The sequence below is a fragment of the Rissa tridactyla genome, chromosome Z (genome assembly GCF_028500815.1).
Source record: "Rissa tridactyla isolate bRisTri1 chromosome Z, bRisTri1.patW.cur.20221130, whole genome shotgun sequence".
NCBI lineage: Eukaryota > Metazoa > Chordata > Aves > Charadriiformes > Laridae > Rissa > Rissa tridactyla.
Window position 1 is genome coordinate 17,562,442 of NC_071497.1, and position 20,281 is coordinate 17,582,722.

The 20,281-nt window shown below is 40.4% G+C and overlaps 1 protein-coding gene and 1 long non-coding RNA gene across 4 annotated transcripts in view; one reads left to right on the forward strand and one right to left on the reverse strand.

Annotated features, from left to right (window-relative positions):
* Positions 1-16,145, reverse strand: part of MTAP (methylthioadenosine phosphorylase) — a 35,845-nt gene extending 19,700 nt beyond the window's left edge. For 2 of the 3 annotated variants that reach the window (XM_054185933.1, XM_054185935.1), the window contains exons 1-4: positions 16,019-16,145; positions 11,399-11,485; positions 5,037-5,095; positions 2,478-2,645 (exon numbers count right to left, since the gene is read on the reverse strand). In XM_054185933.1, the coding sequence (XP_054041908.1) occupies positions 2,478-2,645; positions 5,037-5,095; positions 11,399-11,485; positions 16,019-16,045 (341 nt within the window). In that variant the 5' untranslated portion in view covers positions 16,046-16,145. Of the gene's footprint in view, positions 1-2,477; positions 2,646-5,036; positions 5,096-11,398; positions 11,486-12,627; positions 13,049-16,018 lie in introns of those variants that run through there. The other variant, XM_054185934.1, reaches the window with a different exon arrangement.
* LOC128902635 (uncharacterized) lies at positions 15,570-19,990 on the forward strand. Its single transcript, XR_008463847.1, has 3 exons — positions 15,570-15,701; positions 16,465-16,591; positions 18,233-19,990. It is a non-coding gene; the product is annotated as an uncharacterized LOC128902635 (long non-coding RNA).
* The last annotated feature ends 291 nt before the right edge of the window (positions 19,991-20,281 follow it).

The following is a 20,281-nucleotide window of genomic DNA, read 5'->3' on the forward strand; positions in this document are numbered from 1 at the left end:
TGTATCAAAATGAAAATTTACTTGCCTGAATTAAACACTGCTCATCTATGGGCTATGCCATTACTACTGCTGATCATCTGAATAAACTCTAAATGAAGACACAGATCAGAGAATCACAGAGTGGATGAGGTCAGAAGGGATCTCTCAGGTCATCAGGTCCAAGCCCCCTGCTCAGGCAGGGCCACCTAGAACTGGTTGCCCAGGACCATGCCCAGGCAGCTTTTGAGTATCTCCAAGGATGGAGACTCCACTACCTCTCTGGGCAACATGTGCCAGTGTCTGGTTACCCTCACAGTGACAAAGGGTTTCTTGATGCTCAGCGGGAACCTCCTGTGTTTCAGTTTGTGCCCATTACCTCTTGTCCTGTCACTGGGCACCCCTGGAAAGAGCCTGTCTTGGTTTTCACCCTTCCCTCGGGTATTTATACACACTGATGACATCCACCCTCCCGAGCATTCTGCTCTCCAGACTGAAGAGTTCCAGATCTCTCAGCCTTTCCTCACAGGTGAGATGCTCCAGTCTCTTCAGGATCTTTGTGGTCCACTGCTGGACTGTCTCCAGTATGTTCATGTCCCTCTTGCACCGGGGAGCCCAGCACTGGACACAGTATTCCAGGTGCAGTCTCACCAGTGCTGAACAGAAGGGAAGAAGGATCACCGCCTTCGACCTGCTGGAAACATCCCTATTAATCCAAGATAATACTATTTGCCTTCTTTGCTGCGAGGTAAATGATCCCTGTCCTTTCACTCATCTTCACATCAGATAAATATACTTATTTGTTCTATAACTTTTTTTTTTTTCTGGAAAGGGACATGTTCTTAAAACCCAAACTTAACCAAGCTGATTATTTTCTTTCCAGCTCAGAAGTTATGATGCAGAATGGTAAGTGCTAGGAAATGTAAAGCTATGTGAGGAGATTAGATAGCTTCAAAATGAATTGTTAATTTTGGTAATGACATTTTAGATGAAGGATGGTGTCAGATTTCACATCTGGTTCATTTCCTGGCTCCGTTAATGTCTTTGTGCCTGACCTCTGCAAGAGTTAGTTTCTCCATGTTTCCACCCCTCATCCATAGCAGATAACAACTGCAATCATTCCAACTGTTTCTTGTTTAAAACTGCAGGCTCTCCGCGCCAGAGGCTACTTCTTACCATACATGCAATTCACAGCTTTGCATGGTTAGGCTCCCCTTACCTACCTAGGAGTCTGCTAATGCTGTCAAAATAACTGGTGCTCTACTCGCAATCATCCAAACCGTGTACCAAATTATGTTTAATATCTTTCCTAGATAAATCAATATCTATACTAAAATTACTAATTTCCAAGTACTACTGCCAGAATAAGGATGATTATGATGTAATCTGTATAAACAAAGTGATCAGCCTAAATACTTTTAGACTTGAGAAAAATAAGAAAAAAAAGACCATTGTCAGTAATACAGCTGCTCTCCACCCATAAATCAACTCTAGTATAACAGGAAGCAGTTTATATGGGGCTTGCTCCTGCAGGGTACTTAGTCATTTAGATACACTGTATTTATTAAAACATGCTCTCTTACAAGAAAAAGCAGTTCAGTTACACACACAAAAACTGTCAGTAAGTCAAAACTTGAATAGCACTACACTGCAGAGAACAAACCTAAGTATACATGTTCAGTTGGCAATGAAATATTGCCATCAGACCCCCAAAAGCACAAAGAAGCTGAATAAACCATTCCGAACACTTAAAATTGGGTGTAATACCCAAATAAGACTTCCAGATATAGTACACTTATAGATACTAAGAATAAATTTACCTCTTAAAAATGTGCAACTACATTTTTTAAATACTTGTTGTAGTTGGCGACCTTTAAATGCAGCTTCCCCCTCCCCTTCCCCCTACCCCCCTCCACTTGGTTGAATTTTTCTAAACATCAGATAATCAAGGAGGGGAGGACTGACTGGAGTACACAGATTTTGGAAAAAATTTACTTTCTTATGATTCTTAGCAAATAAAAAACGTTAGCATCAATCCTTGTTTTAAAACAACCTCCTCTCTTTTCCCACTGTGTTCCAGTCGATCTCTCTTCTGTAGAGACTCATTATTAATGTGTATGTTTTCCTACACAGCTCCTACTACGCTTTCTTGCACCTCTCCATCTCATTTGGGATTCTGCTCAGAATTTAGAACAGCTTGTACTCTTATCCTTCCCCACATCTGAAAATAGGAGATCTTTTCTCTTCAGAAGACTCTTCCCAAGGAACTATACAGCTCAAAGCCTCGTATTTCTTCTATGTGTTAGAGTTATACTTGTAATCTCATTCCTGTTTCCTATCATGTCTTCTTGTATGAATCTTACCTTTTGCCATAAGAACTGAGGCTATCACCTCATTCCACAAGAACTTAATTTAACACGTTATTATATGGCTTAACCTCACTTGGACCCTTTTTTCTCTCCCAAAAACTAAAAGCACAATTAAAAACAAATTTTACTCACCTGTCAATGAACTGGTCAATTATGACAAGATCACCAGGTTGTATTTCTTCTCGTAATGAACCACAGGCAGTAGTCACTAATACATGAGAACAATTTTCTTCTTTTAATGCCCAGATATTGGCACGGTAATTGACATTCGATGGCATAATCGTATGATGCCTTCCATGCCTGCAAAGATACACGTTGCAAGAGAGTAAAATAAATCAGACTGAAATTGCCTTCCTTCTCCCAGATGAAGAGAATTCCAGGAAATGTAATTTCCCTAACAACACTGGAAGTGGAACTGATCATTTCAGCCACTTTCAGTGTACCTTGTTTTCCTAACTGTATTAAGGTTCTCTCAGCATTTGATTTAAGAAGTAGCAGTGCAGTTTTCTTTTTAAATGCAAAATTTTTAAGTTCAAGACTAATTAAAAGAATCTTGAAGATACAATCCAAATACACTTTGATAGCTTCAAGAGACCAAAAAGCATTTTTTTCTGATTTTTTTAATTCAGTTCTGTGGATTCTGAAAACCCAGGTGTAGCAAATTAAATGTTTCATACACTACAACAAATCTGTAAGATTTATATACACTCGCACAAATTTTCTGCTCAGAAGTGCTGTTTGTATTCCCAGAAAAAAGTGGCACATCACAGGAAATTAAAAGCAAAAAGAACACAATGTTTTAATCTGTCACCTTCCCAAAGTAAAGAGTAGAATCACCACATTTTTCTCTTTATTCTTAAAATGATCTGACAGCTTTCATAAACCGTAAGAATGACTTCATACTGTTGCAGTATACTTTTTCACCAAGACAACAAATATTTAGTCTTATAAGCACAAGCTTTTGTGTTATCTCCATCATTGCTACAGAGCTACATCAGTCACATAATGATTAAACACATTTGAAAATTATTTTCAATCATGTTAGAAGAAAGGAGGAACTTAATTTCCTAACTGATTCTTTCACAGAGACCAAAAGGTCTTAAGAACTCCATCAATTTGGAACCGGGAGTTGAACAAAACATGACCGAGCACTGTCAGGCAGGATTCCCACGTTGTCATTAGCATTTCTGATAAGCTACTACGCACGTAGATTTATTGTTTAATGCTGCAGTTGCTGTCATAATCCTCCTCTAGAATATATATGCCTTTTTTTTTTTTTTTTTTCAATCCGGCATTCACGAGCAAGTCTGTTATTTTTCCCAAAAACATGAAGTGAAGTTGCAGGTACCTTAGCCCCAAAAGTAAACTCATGAGGGTTGTATGGGAATGATGATAAATCCCGGTGAGGACGTAAACCACGGCTGAGCTGTTCAGCCATCTGTAGCCCAAGGCCTACTTTGATACAGCACCGCTATGAGATCTTGGCTTAGCATTTCATTTGAGAAAATGAGAAAAATGTTGTCCAGGGGTAATAAGCTACATAAGCAAAGTCCATGCAAGATAAGAAAAGTAAAACCACAGTCAGGAGTGTAGTTGCAGAGATGGTAACAGTCAGTAACTTAACGGCAAAATCTGTTATGAAAAGATTTGGGGCCCTGAGTGCACCACTGGGTTGTAACTGCCCTGGCCAGCCTCACCCTGGGCCTCCACCCAAACACTTGGTGCCCATGAGCCGAGGTGTTCCTGCCTCCAAGCTCAGGCCCCAGCCTTCACTCCTGGCCTGAGCCATGTCACAGCTGCGCCCGTCCCCAGCCTTGTCTCCTGGATGGCCTTCAGACTTTGCCTAGTTTGTCTCCAGACTGGTTTTCTGGTGGACTTCGGACACACGCTGTAGCCTTGTCTCCAACCCTGCCTCTGGCCTCATCTCCTACTGCTCCTGCCTGGACTCCCTGGATGGATCCTGTACTTGATTCATCACCTTGACTTGCGCGGGACTGCTGATGGGGATCCTGTTATCAGCACCTGGCTCTGCCCATGCTGTCCAGATGCTGAGAACTGTGTTAGTATTCTTATGTTTGATCTAGTAGCACATTGGTCCTAGATATCCATGGTTACATTAGTGTGAAATTTCCATGCACTGATCTGCAGATCCTGCTTCCAGAGTCTCTTCCAAGTATGGTAAGAGATGTCTGAATAAAAATGACCCCAGGAGGGAGAACTACAGGGGATGCAGCCTCCTAAGCAACAAAGGTAAGAGCCAGAGGACTCAACCAAAGGCAATGATTTGAAAGAGCCTACAGTGGTACCAGAGACACAGTTCATCTGGTAACAGGCAACTTCCCAGTTTCACAAAGGAAATTTGCAAACACAGGGAGCAGACAGATTAGTGAGGGTATTAGGCATCACCCACCTACCACCTGAGCACACAGCCTTGCAGGTTGCCGTTTTTACTAGGGCAGCATCCCCCACTAGACTTCTCTTTCCTAACCTAGATGTTATTTTTAATACTCTCACTCCCTGCAGCATCAAATTTTTTCAGGAAAAAAACCAGACTTTTGTTGGACTTTGCTACCAACCACACAGAGTAAGATGAAGTCAGAGTAAAAATTCAGTTAGCCTAATGTAAAAAGAAAAACCTTTTGAGAAAACATCAAGACACATAATATAAAACACCTTAAAACGCTCATTTACCTTGCCAACAGCACACAGTCCACATTTTTTATCTTTCCCAATATCAAGGCATCTGATGGCTGCAAAACAAGCAAGTAAGAACAAGTTACAGTGACAAACACAATAGACACCTTAACAGCTAGTTAAACATAAGCAGGATAGTTACGAAAAGGAAATACTGTTTACCACCATAGCCTCACATTTTCTTCAGCTCAGCACTTGTAATTTGATATGGTAGGTTAGTAAAACAGTCTGGAAGGGGAAGCAGATTATCACTTTTTTTTTTGTTTGTTTGTAGTAACATTAATATTGCAACACCTTACTTTAGGGTTTGAAACAGTAATACTTCAAATACTTTGAAACAGTATTATTTCAAACAGTGCTACACAAACATGAAAAAAAAAGCATGTACATGTTGCCTTTAAATTGGCTAGCAGGTCTCACTCTCTCCTGTAAACTTTGGTTGCTTTTTGCTAAACAGGTGCCATTCCCTACTGAAAGCCCCCTCCCAACAGAAATCACATTTAATCTGTCCATTCCATAACACTCCCCATTCACTCCTCTGTCCGCTCTCTACCATGGCCTCCTAGCTCACATTTATGTCCTAGACTCCTCCAACACACCCTTTACTCCTCCCTCTTCCCTGCTGCTGGGGGCCCCGCTTTTGGGAACTGAACTGTGATATGACAGGGAATGCCTCGTACCAGCAGCAGAAACAGGCGTCTATTTAATTAGATGCTAAACTGCACTTGTGATGAAAAGCAGTGAAGCTGGATGTGCTGCTTCTCCTGCCCAATTCAGAACTGCTTCAGTTTCACTCTGTATTGCAGCGTTGAAGAAACCGTAAATAAGCTGGAAGCCACTCTGCCAATCTTTCCTTCCATGCCCTGGGATTTATAGCTGAAATAGCTATTAATAAAATTATGATTTATTTACTGATCACAAGTCTGCAAGTGTCTGAAAGGACTCACACATTTGCATTTAGAAATGTTCTGTTGCCTGCTGTTTGATATAGTTTTATGTGTATTTTAATGCTAGCTAGGAGATTTCAATCAGCACTTAGTTTTACAGCTGTTAATTCTATTACACATTTGAAAATTTGCAGAGATGTATAATAAAGTAATATGTGAGTCCCACATAGCTGCATTTTAGAGACAGTGATTTCTAATAAATTCAGCACTTTCTACTCCCTATTGCACAGCTCTTTTTAGTCATTTTTAAAGTGTAATCTCTTCAAAGCACCATAATTTACTCAATCACCTAGGTTTAAGTTCTGCCAGCCACAGATTAGCCTTTTTTTTTTAAAGGGAACATTCCAGAAAATTTATTTTTAGAACTGTAGTGTATCCTGACTTATTTTAAAAAGTCTCCATTTAATATTAACCTATTGACACTTAAACATTTAATCTATTTACCTGACTTTACGTATACTCTTCTGAAGCAGACGTGGCTTTAAGAGTGAAATTTCACACAGAGTGAATCCCTTGCTGTCCAGTTGCCAAGGCATTTTGATATTGCAACATTCCATAACAATGAAGGTTCACAATAATTGGCATTTGGGGTTTTGTTTTTAGGGTTTCATTTAGATAGCACACATTTGCTGCGTGTAGTAATAAGCATGCAACTTGGCTCACATCAGGATACAAAAATACTCTTAAAAACTAAGGAGGACTTCAGCCAAAATTCCTTGCCTCCTATCAAAATGAATACATAAAGCTCAGTAAGTTCAAGGCTGGACCCTTTGCTTTACAAGTGACAGACTCAAGTCTATTGCAAGCAATAGATTCAAGTTTATATAAATTTCCAAAAGATTTGGGGTAGAAAGGTGCAATCTAACTGCTATTTGATATTCACCCCCACCACAGAACTCCACTGAATTCTGGCATACGCTGCTGCTGACGCAGCAAGAACGCAACAGCTTTGAAATCTTAACAGGCTTCAAAATCTACTTGCAGCTTCCCTATCTGCTGCCATCCTAGTAACTTCAAAAGGCTTCAGGGTGGCTGTGTAATAGGACCCATTGCCATCTTTACACGCATTTCCACAGAACACATTCAGGGCATCTTCCAAGTGACTGCTTGAACACCTTTCTTGCACAGGATTGCAAGAAACATGGCAGAGAAAAAGAAAGATTTGCAACAAAGAATGCACTGCTAAATGATGAACTGACAGTTTAAGAAAAGAATCTGCAGATAACTGCATCGTGGGTCATTAAAAGAGAGGAATTAAGGATAAATCAGAGTGTGTAAAGCTATGAGGAAGTGAAAGACACAGAAATTTCAAACTATATGTTAACCATGTAACAGAGCTAGTGTATGCTTCCGTTCTGCTCTTTCTCCCGCAAGTTCTCTCCAGTGCTGTACCTCTCTACTATTATCTCAGTTGTAGTCAGGAGCTTTGAAATGCTGATAAAATAATAAAAACTTCCAATGTCACAATGCAAATTTAAAGCTCTGATACAGTATTTTTAAAGCAGGATTAATAAAAGGCCCAATAAAAAGTTCTCAAACATTAATAATTCATATACTTATTTAACTACTCCCCACTTCCACTACTCCCCACTTCCACAAAATCCAAGTCAGATATATATTACTCAGTGTTGCAAAACAGAAAAGGAAGCAAAGAACCCTGAGCAGTTAACCCTAAATCATGACAGTGACAAACAACTGGAATAAATCCCCTTTGTTTGCAACATAAATAAACACAAAGTATTGTTAATGCGCGCCTTGCAGAATTCATTTTTTCTTGGTCTCACCTAAGAAACAAGCTAGAACAGAAAAGAGAATGAACAAGCAAAATAAAAATATAGCGAAAACTTGAGATGGAAAAGTATCTCATAGGTTCCCCAAGCCTTCATTTAACTTGTGATCTAGTTTAGGAACCAAATGATGTACATTGTTTTCGCAGGAGAGGAGCTTAAGTGTTATGTCACATGATCTGATTTTCCTGAGGCAAGCGAGGAAATGCTCATTTGCAAGGTGGACCCCCCCCTGGTTTTTTTGCCAGATATACCTATCACCAAAAAAAAGGGAGGGGGGGCATCTAAAATCATCTTCTAGAACAGGAAGATATTTTGCTTATTTGGGGAAAGGTGACTCAACCAAGTTCTGTTATCCACTAAGTAAAACAATCTAACAGAAAGTATATACTGAAAAAGTTTTATTAGTAGTTTCAAAATTCAAGGATGAAGATAAATCCTGTTGCAAGCAACTTTCTTATCCTGTAAGAGAACAATATTTTCCATATCTGGAGATGGAATGCCAATAGGTTTTAGGGTATTTTCCATAGAAAACCAAATTTTTGATGCAATGAAAATGGTGGAAGGAAAGAAGGGAGAAAAGAAGGCCGGAATATTAACAGCTGTAAGCATTTTTATTTTTACAAAAACCTAACGTACTGCATTTTCACTAGTATTACTAATGTAGCTTGAAAGACCATATGAGAACCAAAGTCAATACAGAGAATTGCAAAAATTCTCATAACTCAAGGACTCTATACAAACAAAAGCTATTATTCTGCCTCTGATAGTAAAGAAACAGCATTAAAAAAACCCATCTATTTTGCTGTTGTCAAATGTCACAGGTGACAAGGAAAGTCACCACCAGAAACGTTTTCAGCTAAAAGTCTTTTGGCTATGTCCTTGCCAAGAAACCTGAGAATTTAAACCCAAAACTTAAAGAAATAGAATTTTCCTTTCCTTTAAAAAAACATGCATTTTTTAAACTATGTCTTGTATTTTCCTTTTGGCATTCAGACATTCATTTTCATTCTTCCTAGTTTTGCTTGAACTAAATAGGCTTGATGTTCCATCTCTAATTCTCTCTACAACTAAAAGACCACAAAGTTCTGAACAGTTTATTTAGATTAAGCCCTTTACCTCTTAAAATTTCAGGCAGATTCTCTCTCCATTGATGTCACAGCTCTAATGCAGAAGCATCTTTATGGCAGAAAAATCTCAATTTGGCTTTACTTCAGTAACAATCAAGAACAAGATACACCTTTAGAAAAATATACTAACATAAACCACAAGCTTCTAAACATTTCCAAGCACACTTAAAAAAGTTCTCATTTGTTCTTTCGCATTCAGCAATAGCTACTTCTCTCATCTCTGTTATTCTAAAATTAGAGTTCATAGAATCAGAATTATAGAATTGTCTAGGTTGGAAGGGATCTTTAGATCATCAAGTCCAACCATCAACCTAACACTGCCAAAACCACCACTAAACTACGTCCCTAAGCACCACATCTACCCTTCTAAATACCTCCAGGGATGTCAATTCCACCACTTCCCTGGGCAGCCTGTTCCAATGTTTGACAACCCTTTCGAGTTATCAAAAATGAGGGAGGTAGGTAGGCTGTGTAACAGCTCCTTCCTGAATGCTAAAAAGTTTCAGCAGCAAAATAAGCAAACATTAATCCACTTAATGATACCAATTAAATCTGTGAGGTTGGGTTTTGCTTCAATTCGAGTCCACCAACTTGAGCCACTCAATGCTCTTTATGGCACTGTAACTTGTGGTCTAAGTCCTGCACATCTTAACACTAAGGCTGATGCACCATTTGCTCCACGAGGATGAAAACTGTATTCAAACATTGAAGTTAACACAATTCTATGCAGGAGTGAATCTACAGGAAATAGCCATTAGACCGATGGCCTGAGTTGTTAGGAGTTCAGATCTACATCAGAGAGAAAAGAGACAGGCCAGCAGGGGAAAGAACAAACGCTCAGTAGGGCTGTGCTCCCTTGCACAGATACAGACGTCCCACGAAGTTGCAGTTTTCCATCCAGGTGAGCTTAACAGTCCCAGTGCAGCCCACTGCAGTATCTAGAATCCACACTTGGGTTCCTACTATGACTCCTCAGTTATACCCCTGCCCCATACACAAAACCAGAATACTCGCAAGCTTTTTCTTTAAGTTGAGCCTATGCTAAATGCATAATACACAAGCTCAGACACAGCCAGTCCATTGATCAAAGTTTCTCACGAACCACAACAGGCAACCAAAATTTATTTTCCTCTATTCATGTTGCACTCTGTGAAGAACACAGAAACCTGCTTCCTAAATGAAATTTAAAAAGCCTTCCATACTGACCAAAGCTGCAGGATTGAGGAAGATTTTTCCACTCCCTTGTGTAGAAGCCATCCTGCAGGTATTCCTACTCTTCTCAGTTAACACTAAACCCTGCTGTAGGCCACCTACTGGTTTGGTTTAGCCAGTGGATTCTACTTTAAGACCAGCACTGGCTACCGTTTGGAGAGCAGGATACAGAAAATGGAGGAGACAAGTTCCCTTCATTCTCTTGCAGTTTGCTATGAGATTTCTAAGGATGGTGGAAAAGTCAAATGTATTTTTCTGGTTATGTTTTCTCCTCAATCTTTATCTCTCTGCACTTCTTGAATGGTGCACACACAAAACCCCACTTGCTCTTCACACTCTTATTTCCTTCTTAAACCATTTTGAATGCAGGCACAGATTCAGATTTTCAATCACACACTACAGCTCTGAGCTTTCTGCCAAGCTTCTACCCATAGAATGGCTCTTGCTGCCACAGGCCAGATGTTTTATTGTATGTATACTAGCTTACAGTGGTAGATTTCGTAAGATATAATTTCGATGGCAATTACAAAGCAGCCAGACTCGCCTGGTCTTATGACACTAGAACCCCTCTCCCCCTTGATTTCCTGCCTATAAAACTCTCTCTCATCCTTTGTCTTATCTGTTCCTACTATAAATGCTTTGGGGCAGGAATTGTCCCTCACAAGACACTTGGCATTGTGTGTAGAGAAACACCACTAGCCTCCACTCCCTTTTGCTGAGGAAAAGGGCTGAAGCAATGTGAAGGAGAGCTGGTCAAGAATACCTATGCCACAAACACAGTTTCAGAGCTTCATTTTCAAATCAGTTTCAAATTATGTGGTTCTAAGTATGACTGTAATGACAGCATTCGTACGTAAAGCATAATTCAGTGAAAATGGGAAACAGGTGACTCTGGTGAACAGGGAAAATGGTGGCTCATACGCCTCAAAGGACAGATTTCTGCAATTCAGAGAGGTTCCTGGAGCAATCTGACACATGCTACAGGTCACACAACTGCACAAATTTGAGATAGAGGGTTTATACCTCTTGATTGCAAATTCAGGACTGAGTTTATAAATTCATCCAATCTACAAACAAGAAGAGGTATAGCCTCCTCTGCACATCATCTTTGTAACACCTTGTTTCTACAAACTAAGAATCACACAATACATAGCAACTAAAAGTAAACAGTCTTGTGACAGTACCTCCTTTATGCATTCTAACAGTCTAAAAATTCTTACAGTATACAAACATATTTTAAACCAGCAAAAAGTCTCAGTAATAAAAAAATAGGTTATACATACCTTGCCGTAAGGAGTATCAACATATTTTTCTGTTCTTCCTTCTAAGATATCTGGATCATCCAGGCCAGTTCCACCAATAATTCCAATCTTAAACAGAAAAGTACATATTAGTCTTCTTGAGATCACACTTCATTTAACAGCATGTCTGAAAAACTAACTAGGCAGCTAAAAATGTATTTTCTGACCGAGATGGGGCTAAACTACAGATCAAAAAAACATAGTATGCCCAGCACAGTTTCCCAGAAAGGAAATTTCAAATGACTGATTTTAAACAACTGTATTTAACTTGCCAGTTTCTACACTATGATTCTCCTTTTTAAAGATACCACATTAAAAAACCTATGGAAAATACACAAAGATGTGCCAGCTCATCATTTATTCCCAATACAAGAATGAGGGGTGTTACTTTGGAATGCCTCTAATGAGTGAGAAATACCTATATAAAGCACATTATAACAAAGACTTCTTGTTCACATGGGGAAAAATAGTCCTATACATAACTACCATACTGAATACCAGGCATTACTATATAGTATTATACCTACAAAATAATGAAAAATTATTTCTCAAAAAATCAGAAGGGGTTTTGTATTGACTTGTCAAGATCTAAGCACTTCACCATTTCTGTAAGTCATCTCTGTATAGCCTCTGAAAAGGAGGACAGGTCAACAGCATCTTCACAAATGAAATAAAAAGAATCGCTGACAATTTCACCTGCTGGGAGCACTGCTATTTACAGTTAGGTCATCTGGTACCTAGGAAGGTTAAGTGCTCATTCAAATTTTGCCTGCAGCTGTGTCACTAACTGTCTCCTGTGTAGATGCACTAGTGTCATTTTTTATTAAACTCACAGCCTTTCCCCAAGTAGAAACTTAACAGACTCTTGCTTTTTTAATGAAGTCTTTTCAATGACTTTTCCCCAAATTTTTTTATGAAATTGACTAACAAATTCAAGGCATAATGGAAAGGGAAAAGGGAGGGCAAAGCAATGGGCCACTTAAATAAAACATATTTTATTTCCTTAAGAAATCAGGCTAAAAGTCCTACGACGAGTTTGATATAACTTGTAGTGAAGAAGCATGAAGTGACTCACAACTACCACCTATCTGTCATGCTTTCACTGATTTCTTGTTCTTGCTCATTGCTTATCTGTCCGAATTGTTTTTTAAAAAGGGGAAAGAAAAAAAAAGGTAATTTGAAACATATAATCTCACTGAGACTAAACTCACCTCTGATTTCATATTCCAGCTAAAGAAAAATGCATCTCAATGTTCTTGTTTCTAGTTCATCATTGGAAAGTATCTTGGCCTTGTCTTTTTAGTGACGATTCCATTTTCAATCAAGTCAACTTTTCTCTTGATTTCAGAACACTTCTAGCTCTTTGGATGGAATGGGTACTCTCAGGCCGTTCACAACCTCAAGCTCAGTAATGGTATTTAAAAATAATGTCACCACTTATCACACACAGGGCAAATGCTACTGCTTTTTTCCCCACTTCCAATGAGACCAGCTGTTGCAAAGTTTGTCTCACTTTTAAGTTGAACAATTCATATAATGCCCAAGTTGCTTACCATGGAAGAAAAAATTGGAACCATTCTGGCATGACTTATTACTGCACGGTTCCACATTTTTTTATTATTTTTAAAGACAGAAAATTTCTCAAGTAAAACCTCCAGACTTCAATACAAAACAGCCCCCTTCCACAACGCCCACCCAACTGTCTCTCACTCTAGTTTTTTCTTAACTTTCACATTCAGAGAGACCTCATTTGTTCAACCACTATAATAGCTGGCTCATCAAGCATTTTGTTTCAACAAGCAGAGGCCCTGTGGTCTTCGTTATACATCAAATACCTCTCTGAGAAAGCTTTCCACACCAGATGGTGTAAACGCTGATACGCTGAATCAGTTTTAACAGACTGCCTATTTCTTTTTGCTACCCCCCTGTGGAGCACGAGGAGCAGCACAAAGGAAAATACCAGTAAAAATCCACAAATTCCAACCCTGAATATACTCAAGCATTAGGGAAGACCTAGATCATTGTTTGCAGTAGTACTGATGCATCTGTTCCCACGTTGCTTATTTTTCACATTCAGATTGTTCGATTGTTCACAAAAATCCTGAAAACTACACAAATTTTAGGATAATTTTTTTTGCCTTAAGAATCACATAAGAAGCGTGCAAAAGGAGCAATCATAAAACTCAAAATCAACAAAAGACCACCTTTAACATTGTTCATGCATGCATTCAGTAAACATGAAAGATTACTACATTAACAGAAGCCAGGGTCAAATTGGTGCCCCCCCGCTTTTTTTTTTTTAATCTAGAAAAAAAAATGGTTCCTTCAGTAACTTAACTAGTTTTAGTTTGGTATAATGCTTGTTTTATTTGTGCCCTATGACTTCAGATCGAGAATATTCAAAAGGGAGTGCTTATCTGCCTGAATTTTTATGTCTGACGAAGTGAAAACGCCACTTTTGGGACTGAGGAAAACAGTGCAATGCTGGAGGTAACAGCTACAGCTACATGACATAAAAGTTATTTTGGAACTGCAATGCCTTAAGGTCGTTATGAACACACAGATCCAGCACCGTAACAGACCATTCCTGTACCAGAAAGCAGGACACCTGACCTGTGGCAGCACAGAGCTTGGTTTGTTCAGGGCAGCATAGACCTGGTGAAGCTCCTTTCAGCCTTGCTCTTGGGCTCCCAACTTCTCCTGCTGCAGTGGCATCAATGCCTCCCGGCGCTTGCACAGCTCAGTTCCAGAGCAGGCTTTTACACCAAGGGCCATGCTGTCAGAAATGGCAGCAGTGCAATGAGCTGGCAAAACCACCAGATGGAGAACCCACAGCATGGAAGAAGAGCTAGACTACCCTGAATTTGCTTTTGCCTTCCTCCTCAAACACCTCAGCAGCAGTTTGGTCAACCTTCAAGCCACCTTAGGCAATACTGGCTAGAGAAACACTGGGCTCACTATAATTCACAGGAGAGCTACTACAGTGGAAGCAAAATTCGTCCAGCAGAGATTTATTGAAGCAGTTGCTTCTCCAACCATGTAACACCAACTTGGAGCTGGCAGCTCCAACCCTAAAAATAATTTGACCTCCCTGCAAGAGAATTATTTTTCCTCCAGTTTACGTAATCTCCAGGAATATCAGCCATGTCTGTGGGCTGGAGACCCAAAAATCTGATTCTATGTTAAATTCTGCTTTACAGACCTTTCCTTTTAGTGAATTATCAAAAGCAATGCAGCTGCTCTAGGCTCAGTGGGGAGATTTCCTGCCAAGGGAGCCAAGGTCTATTTCCACAGGCATTGTGGCAAGCAGCCCAGGCACTGAAGGCAAGAGATGGCAGAGAGGAGCTGACTCAGGGAGAAAAGTCTCCCCTTTCCTCAAAAGGCAGAGACAGTCACATCTAGGAGTGACCCCAAAAATGGAGAGATGCAAGACTGTATGCTCCATTCCAAACTTTGCATCCTACAAAGGGACATGAAGGACATAACCTGTAAAAATTACTGGAGGCTGTAGCTGAGGTTATCTGGAATTAAATCTAAAGTAAAATGGCATTGCAGCAGAATGAAACATTAAGTATTTTACTACGGTATAGTCCGCCTCAAACATTGGGATGAAGAGCAACAAAAGTGAAACCTAACAAAAAGTTATCACACCAGTTAACTACAAAATCAACAGCATTTCTCTGTGTGAGTCTAAATGATGACCACACTGTAGTGTATGCCTTTCTTCACCTGCTGTTTGGCACAAGACATAGAAGTATCAGTGCGGTAACAGCTTACACTTGCCCATCTGAGGGTCTGAAACACTAGTGTATATTAGGCATTGTCGCAATCAGCTATGAGTCTTTGTGCAAACTAAAAACCAACAAAACCATCTGTTTTGGGGATAATGAGAAAAGGATGGCATTAAAGACTTTCACGTAAAAGGAGATAAACAGCAAGCTGCATACAATTTACAGCTAAGACAACCTCTGTAAAATAAAGACAGCTTAGAACTGATTTCTACACGCCAAAATGACGGGGAGAGTTGCTTCACCTCGGAAAACTTAATTCGTATTTTGGTCAGAACACAAACCCAGAGTTTCAGCCTAAGTGGCCTGCTCACCCCTGACGCAGGCGGGCACCTTTTGGAGCCATTTTGTTAAGCACATGGGACGGACAAGGCGCAGGCGAAACTTTTCTGCCGGCTGCCTCCTGCCCTGGGGCAGCCGCGGGGTCTGCGCGCCCCGCCGCGGACACCAACCCGCCCCGCCTCCTCTCACGGACAGATCCCACACGCCGCGGACAGGTCGGAAACCCTGACAAAGAGAGGCATACAGCTTTAATTTTTAGGAAAAAAACTAAAACTAAAAATTAAAAATTCGCCTCTTCCGGGCGGTAGAGCCAGGGCAGAGGCCCCGAGCAGGCAAGGCGGCGGCCTGGGGCGCCAGGCGGGGGGGGGGGGGGACGGCACTCGGCCCGGCGCCGCCCGCCATGGCGGTCTCTCTTCCGCCTGGCACCGCTGAGGGCCGCCGGGGCGGCTCCCGGCGGGTGGAGCGGAGGAGAGGCGGGAGACCACCATCGCTTCCTTCCCAACCCATGGCGGCGGCGCGGACCCGCGCTTACCTTCACGGCCGCGGCGGCGGCGGCCATGTTGGCGGGGAGGGCGAGGGTGAGGCGGTGGCGCCGCGTGTGGCCCGGCCCCGCCCCCGCTTCCCGGCGGGGTTTCGTCCGCCGTCCTCGCCGCCGCCCGGCGTTCCTCGCTAGGTGGCAGCGCCCGCCCGCGCTGAGGGGAGGCGTTCCCCGACACCTCCGGCCCGAGGAGGGCAGGGGAGGCCCGGCGGGTCCGTGCCCGCCGCCCGGGTGGGAAAGACCAGGGACGGCCGAGGCCTCCGCTCTCCCCGGGCCTGAGGGAACGGTGTACGGGTGTGAGGCCGGTACCGGCTGTCCTGCCTCATGCAACTTGCACGGCTGGGAACGGTTACTAACATGCGACGGCAGAACAGTTATGGTGATTTTGTGTCACAGCATGCAACATAACTGCTTGTTTTCCCCCTTTCCCCCCCCCCCAGAATATCTCCTCTCCAGAAATGGATGTTGCCTTCCCGTCATTTCTGAGTGTGTCTGTTCTTATGTTTCACCGGTGGCTTCATCAGAATGTCTCCAGCCTGCTTTTGGAACATCGCTATCGTCTGGACCGTAAGCCCTGAAATGTTATTACATCCTTGAAATGTACCCTCAGTGACGGTCTTAATACTTCTTTAAAAGCTTTCATCTTGGGAGTTCTTTTATTAAGTCTGTGAGAATGCTGGTGTCTTTAAATACCTCTTGAAATCGCAGACAGGGTACCCATCCTGCTTGCTTTTTAATATTTCTGATATGCGTGTTTGTGTGCGACTCTGGGAATCTTCACTGATGGCATGCAAACGGAGAGATGCTGCAGCTGGTGGTATGTAAATACTTTCCTAAATTATGCTGCAGTTCCAGAAAACAGTGTTCTGCAAATGTCGTGGTATAATAGAAATAATTTATCTACTTGAGTGTGTAAACGTGCTGAAAATGCGAAGCATTGGCTTGGTCTCTCTGAAAACTTTCAGCTAGTCTGTATTTCAGCAGGACCACCTACCATATTCTTGGAGGCACTGTGGTTTATTTGACTCCCCCCTCACCCCTGCCAAATTCCTTAATTTGTCAGTAGAGTGCGGAACTCAACAGCACCACAAAATCCCTGGAACATCCTATAAAACAGTGACATCAAGCAAGAAATGCTGATTAGTCCTGGATTGCCAGAAATGGCAAAACAAGACCAAAATTCCAGCTCTAACCTATGTGAAAATTCCTAATTTATAGTATTTTTAGAACATATAGTATAGTGTATCTATATAGTAACTAAGTGGAAGAGGTTTGTTTTCAACTAAAAAGCAATTCATTTAGAAGTTTAATATGATTTTAAATTAAGGGTGGTCTTTTCAATATCCAGAAATTGTTCTGAGAAGAAACTGGAGCATATTTTGGAAAAAAAAAAGTTTTATTTTCTTTCTGAAGTACACTTACATAGAAAGTACATATGTTTAGCTCTGCAAGCTAAATATAGCTTTAAGTGATATGAAATATGTCATTATATATTAATAATTACAGTTTTCCTATTTGTGGTATTTTTCTTGTTGCCACAAGTCCAAACATTTAAGCAGAATATTTTTTTTACTATCACATGGTCTTACATTTTGAGAAACATCACTGGTTTTGATATATTTATGTATTTTATTACTGTATTTAGATATAAATATCAAATGTAGAGCTTTCAAAAATAGCCTGTATCTTGTCAATTGGAAGTACTTATTTTTAAAAGTATTTGTCGTAGATTTTCTTCAAAGCAACTTTATCTATTGGAGAGACCTCAGACATCCAGACGTGCCATTCTCATGTGCCGCTCAGCGGTACCTGTCTGTTAAAAAATGTCACGTATCTGCGAGTAAATGCAGGCTCAGATTCATCACTAAACGTAGAAGGATATTCCTGATAACTTAAGGCAGTAGCAGCTAGTGCTGAACTTGTGTTTCAGCTGGAATTTGCTCTCTGTGCAGCTTTAAACTCTTGTCTTCAGTGTATGTTAGAGATCTTCATAAACAGCTGGAACGTTTGACACAGAGGCTGAAGTCTCTTACTGCAGTTCAAAATGTGAGACTATGCTGATGAGAAATGGACTTTGGAAAATCATAGTTTAACATTAAGGGAGAAGGAAGGACATGGGTGAGATTACACGTTAACTTTTTCAGTGTGGTGCAGTATAGCCATAATACCATATTAAGACTGAAATTTACCCTATTTTTCTCATTCTAGGTTGGCCTTTCTATTGAGGGTATACCTTCCCCGTTTCTATGATTCTTCTTTCAGTGCACAGAATCTTTTAGAGAATAATTTTGGGCAATTGCTTCTGTTTAATTCTATTCAGTTCTTCTGTTGAACTGCTTATAAAAAGTTTTGCCAGTTGTGTTGCCGTATTCCTTTTTACCACAACTATTTGCAATCCGTTTGCTGTTCTGTGTTTTGCTTCTTTTTGAATACGAGAGCTCACTTTGTTTAAATAGCGGGGAAATACTCACTGTTTGTACTCTCAGGGACCAGTTAAGAGAGTCCTTTCTTACTCCCATTTAAAACTTGTGCTAGCTGTTACTGCACAGGCTGTTCCTATGGGAGTTTGATACGGTAGGTGTCCATAGGGGTACCAGCTTTCCAACTTCATGCCTATGAGCTCTCTGTACTGTATGTACTTTGTAGGAGTATTACTCTATGTAAAGCTCTCTATATATCCAGGGTGAATCTAAACACAGAAGAGCCTGCTCATGGTGAATTTTAATGACATAAATACTTCAAGAAGTGTAGAGCTGGAAGTTTGAAAGAAACTTCATTAGATGGGGTCTCCGAAGTTGCCTGGTCTGTGCCACTGTTTTGGCACATTTCAGAGAGTGGATGGACAGCTTATATCAGAATCAAAAAAAGGAGCTGAAAAACTGTATCCTTGCAGACTAAGTACCTTGTCAAATTTAATACCATGCTAATTTCAATTTAGCAGTTAACCAGTAAGGAAAACCTGTATCAATATGAAATTTTGCAGTTCTTCACGTGAGCTCACTGTGTATCAACAGCTAGTGAACTCCCATTACTTAATGTGCATTTAAGTCTTCAAAATGATTAACTGTTCAATAACAGATTAGAAATAGTGCTTTGTGAAAGAAACATTTTAAAATGCTTTCATTTCTGTAGACAATATGCTTTTGGTAACTCAGTTTTGAGTAGCTTATAATTAAAATCCTGTTATAGGGCTGAGAGATGGAATGCGGTTCTGTGCCTGTTCATCAGTAAACTGTAATCTAGAAATTCTTAATGCATCGTTTACCATTGTGAGTAGTCAGCTTCCTACAGCAGCCATTTGAAATTGGAAACAAGCACCACCCCACCAAAACCACCACCATAATATTTAGGAAAACACGGTGAACATGGATGAACATACACTATTAAAAAGACACCAGTTACAGAATTACTAGAGAGGCTGCAATTTCAGTTCACAATTCCATTTATGACATTACAGAAAACCTTGAAATAAAATGATAGCTTTGTATTTTCCCAGAGGGTGCACTTTGTACTTAATATTCTAAATAATGGAATGTAAATCGATTTATCTCGATAAAAATGAATCATTTGGTGGAGTTTCACTTAACTTTTTCAAAAATAAAATAAATGCACAATGACTTGGAGTCTCTCTTCTTTGATTTCTTGGTATTTCAGGTGGCTGTTTCTCATGGGCTGTGTTGTTTCCTTGCCTTAAGTTAAAATTGTGCATAAGAACTAAGTCTCATTTACACCTTAGGCCACTCAAAAATACAAAAGAACAAAAGATGAATGTAAGTAATTTATACATCAGATTAAGGCCCTTCAAACTTAAGTGTGAAATGTTATTTTTCATGACTCAAGAGAATCATGGTGAAAGGCCACATGTAGTGAAGACTTGAAGACCCTGTCCTTGGAAGTGCTGATGGCAAGGTCTAGACAGTTTAAGGTCCCCACAACTATCTGAGAGATTTGAGAAATCTTGGCCAAATGAACAGAACCATTCTTGTTTGTGTAAGAAGCACTTTAATTATACAAATAGTATGTTATTTAGTTAAATATAGAAAACAGCCTATGCATAAGAAGATAATTCTTCACAATGAAAAGCCAGGTTGGGAGAAGAGGGTCTAATGTTGTGGGCAGATAATTAGCACATAGTGACCCTTGAGTTTTAATCTGTTTTTAATCCAATTTAATTCTGACATCAAATACTTCTGTTCATTTAAGTAATTTAAACTCTGTCCCTCCTGTAAAGTCATTATCATAATGATAATCAACCTT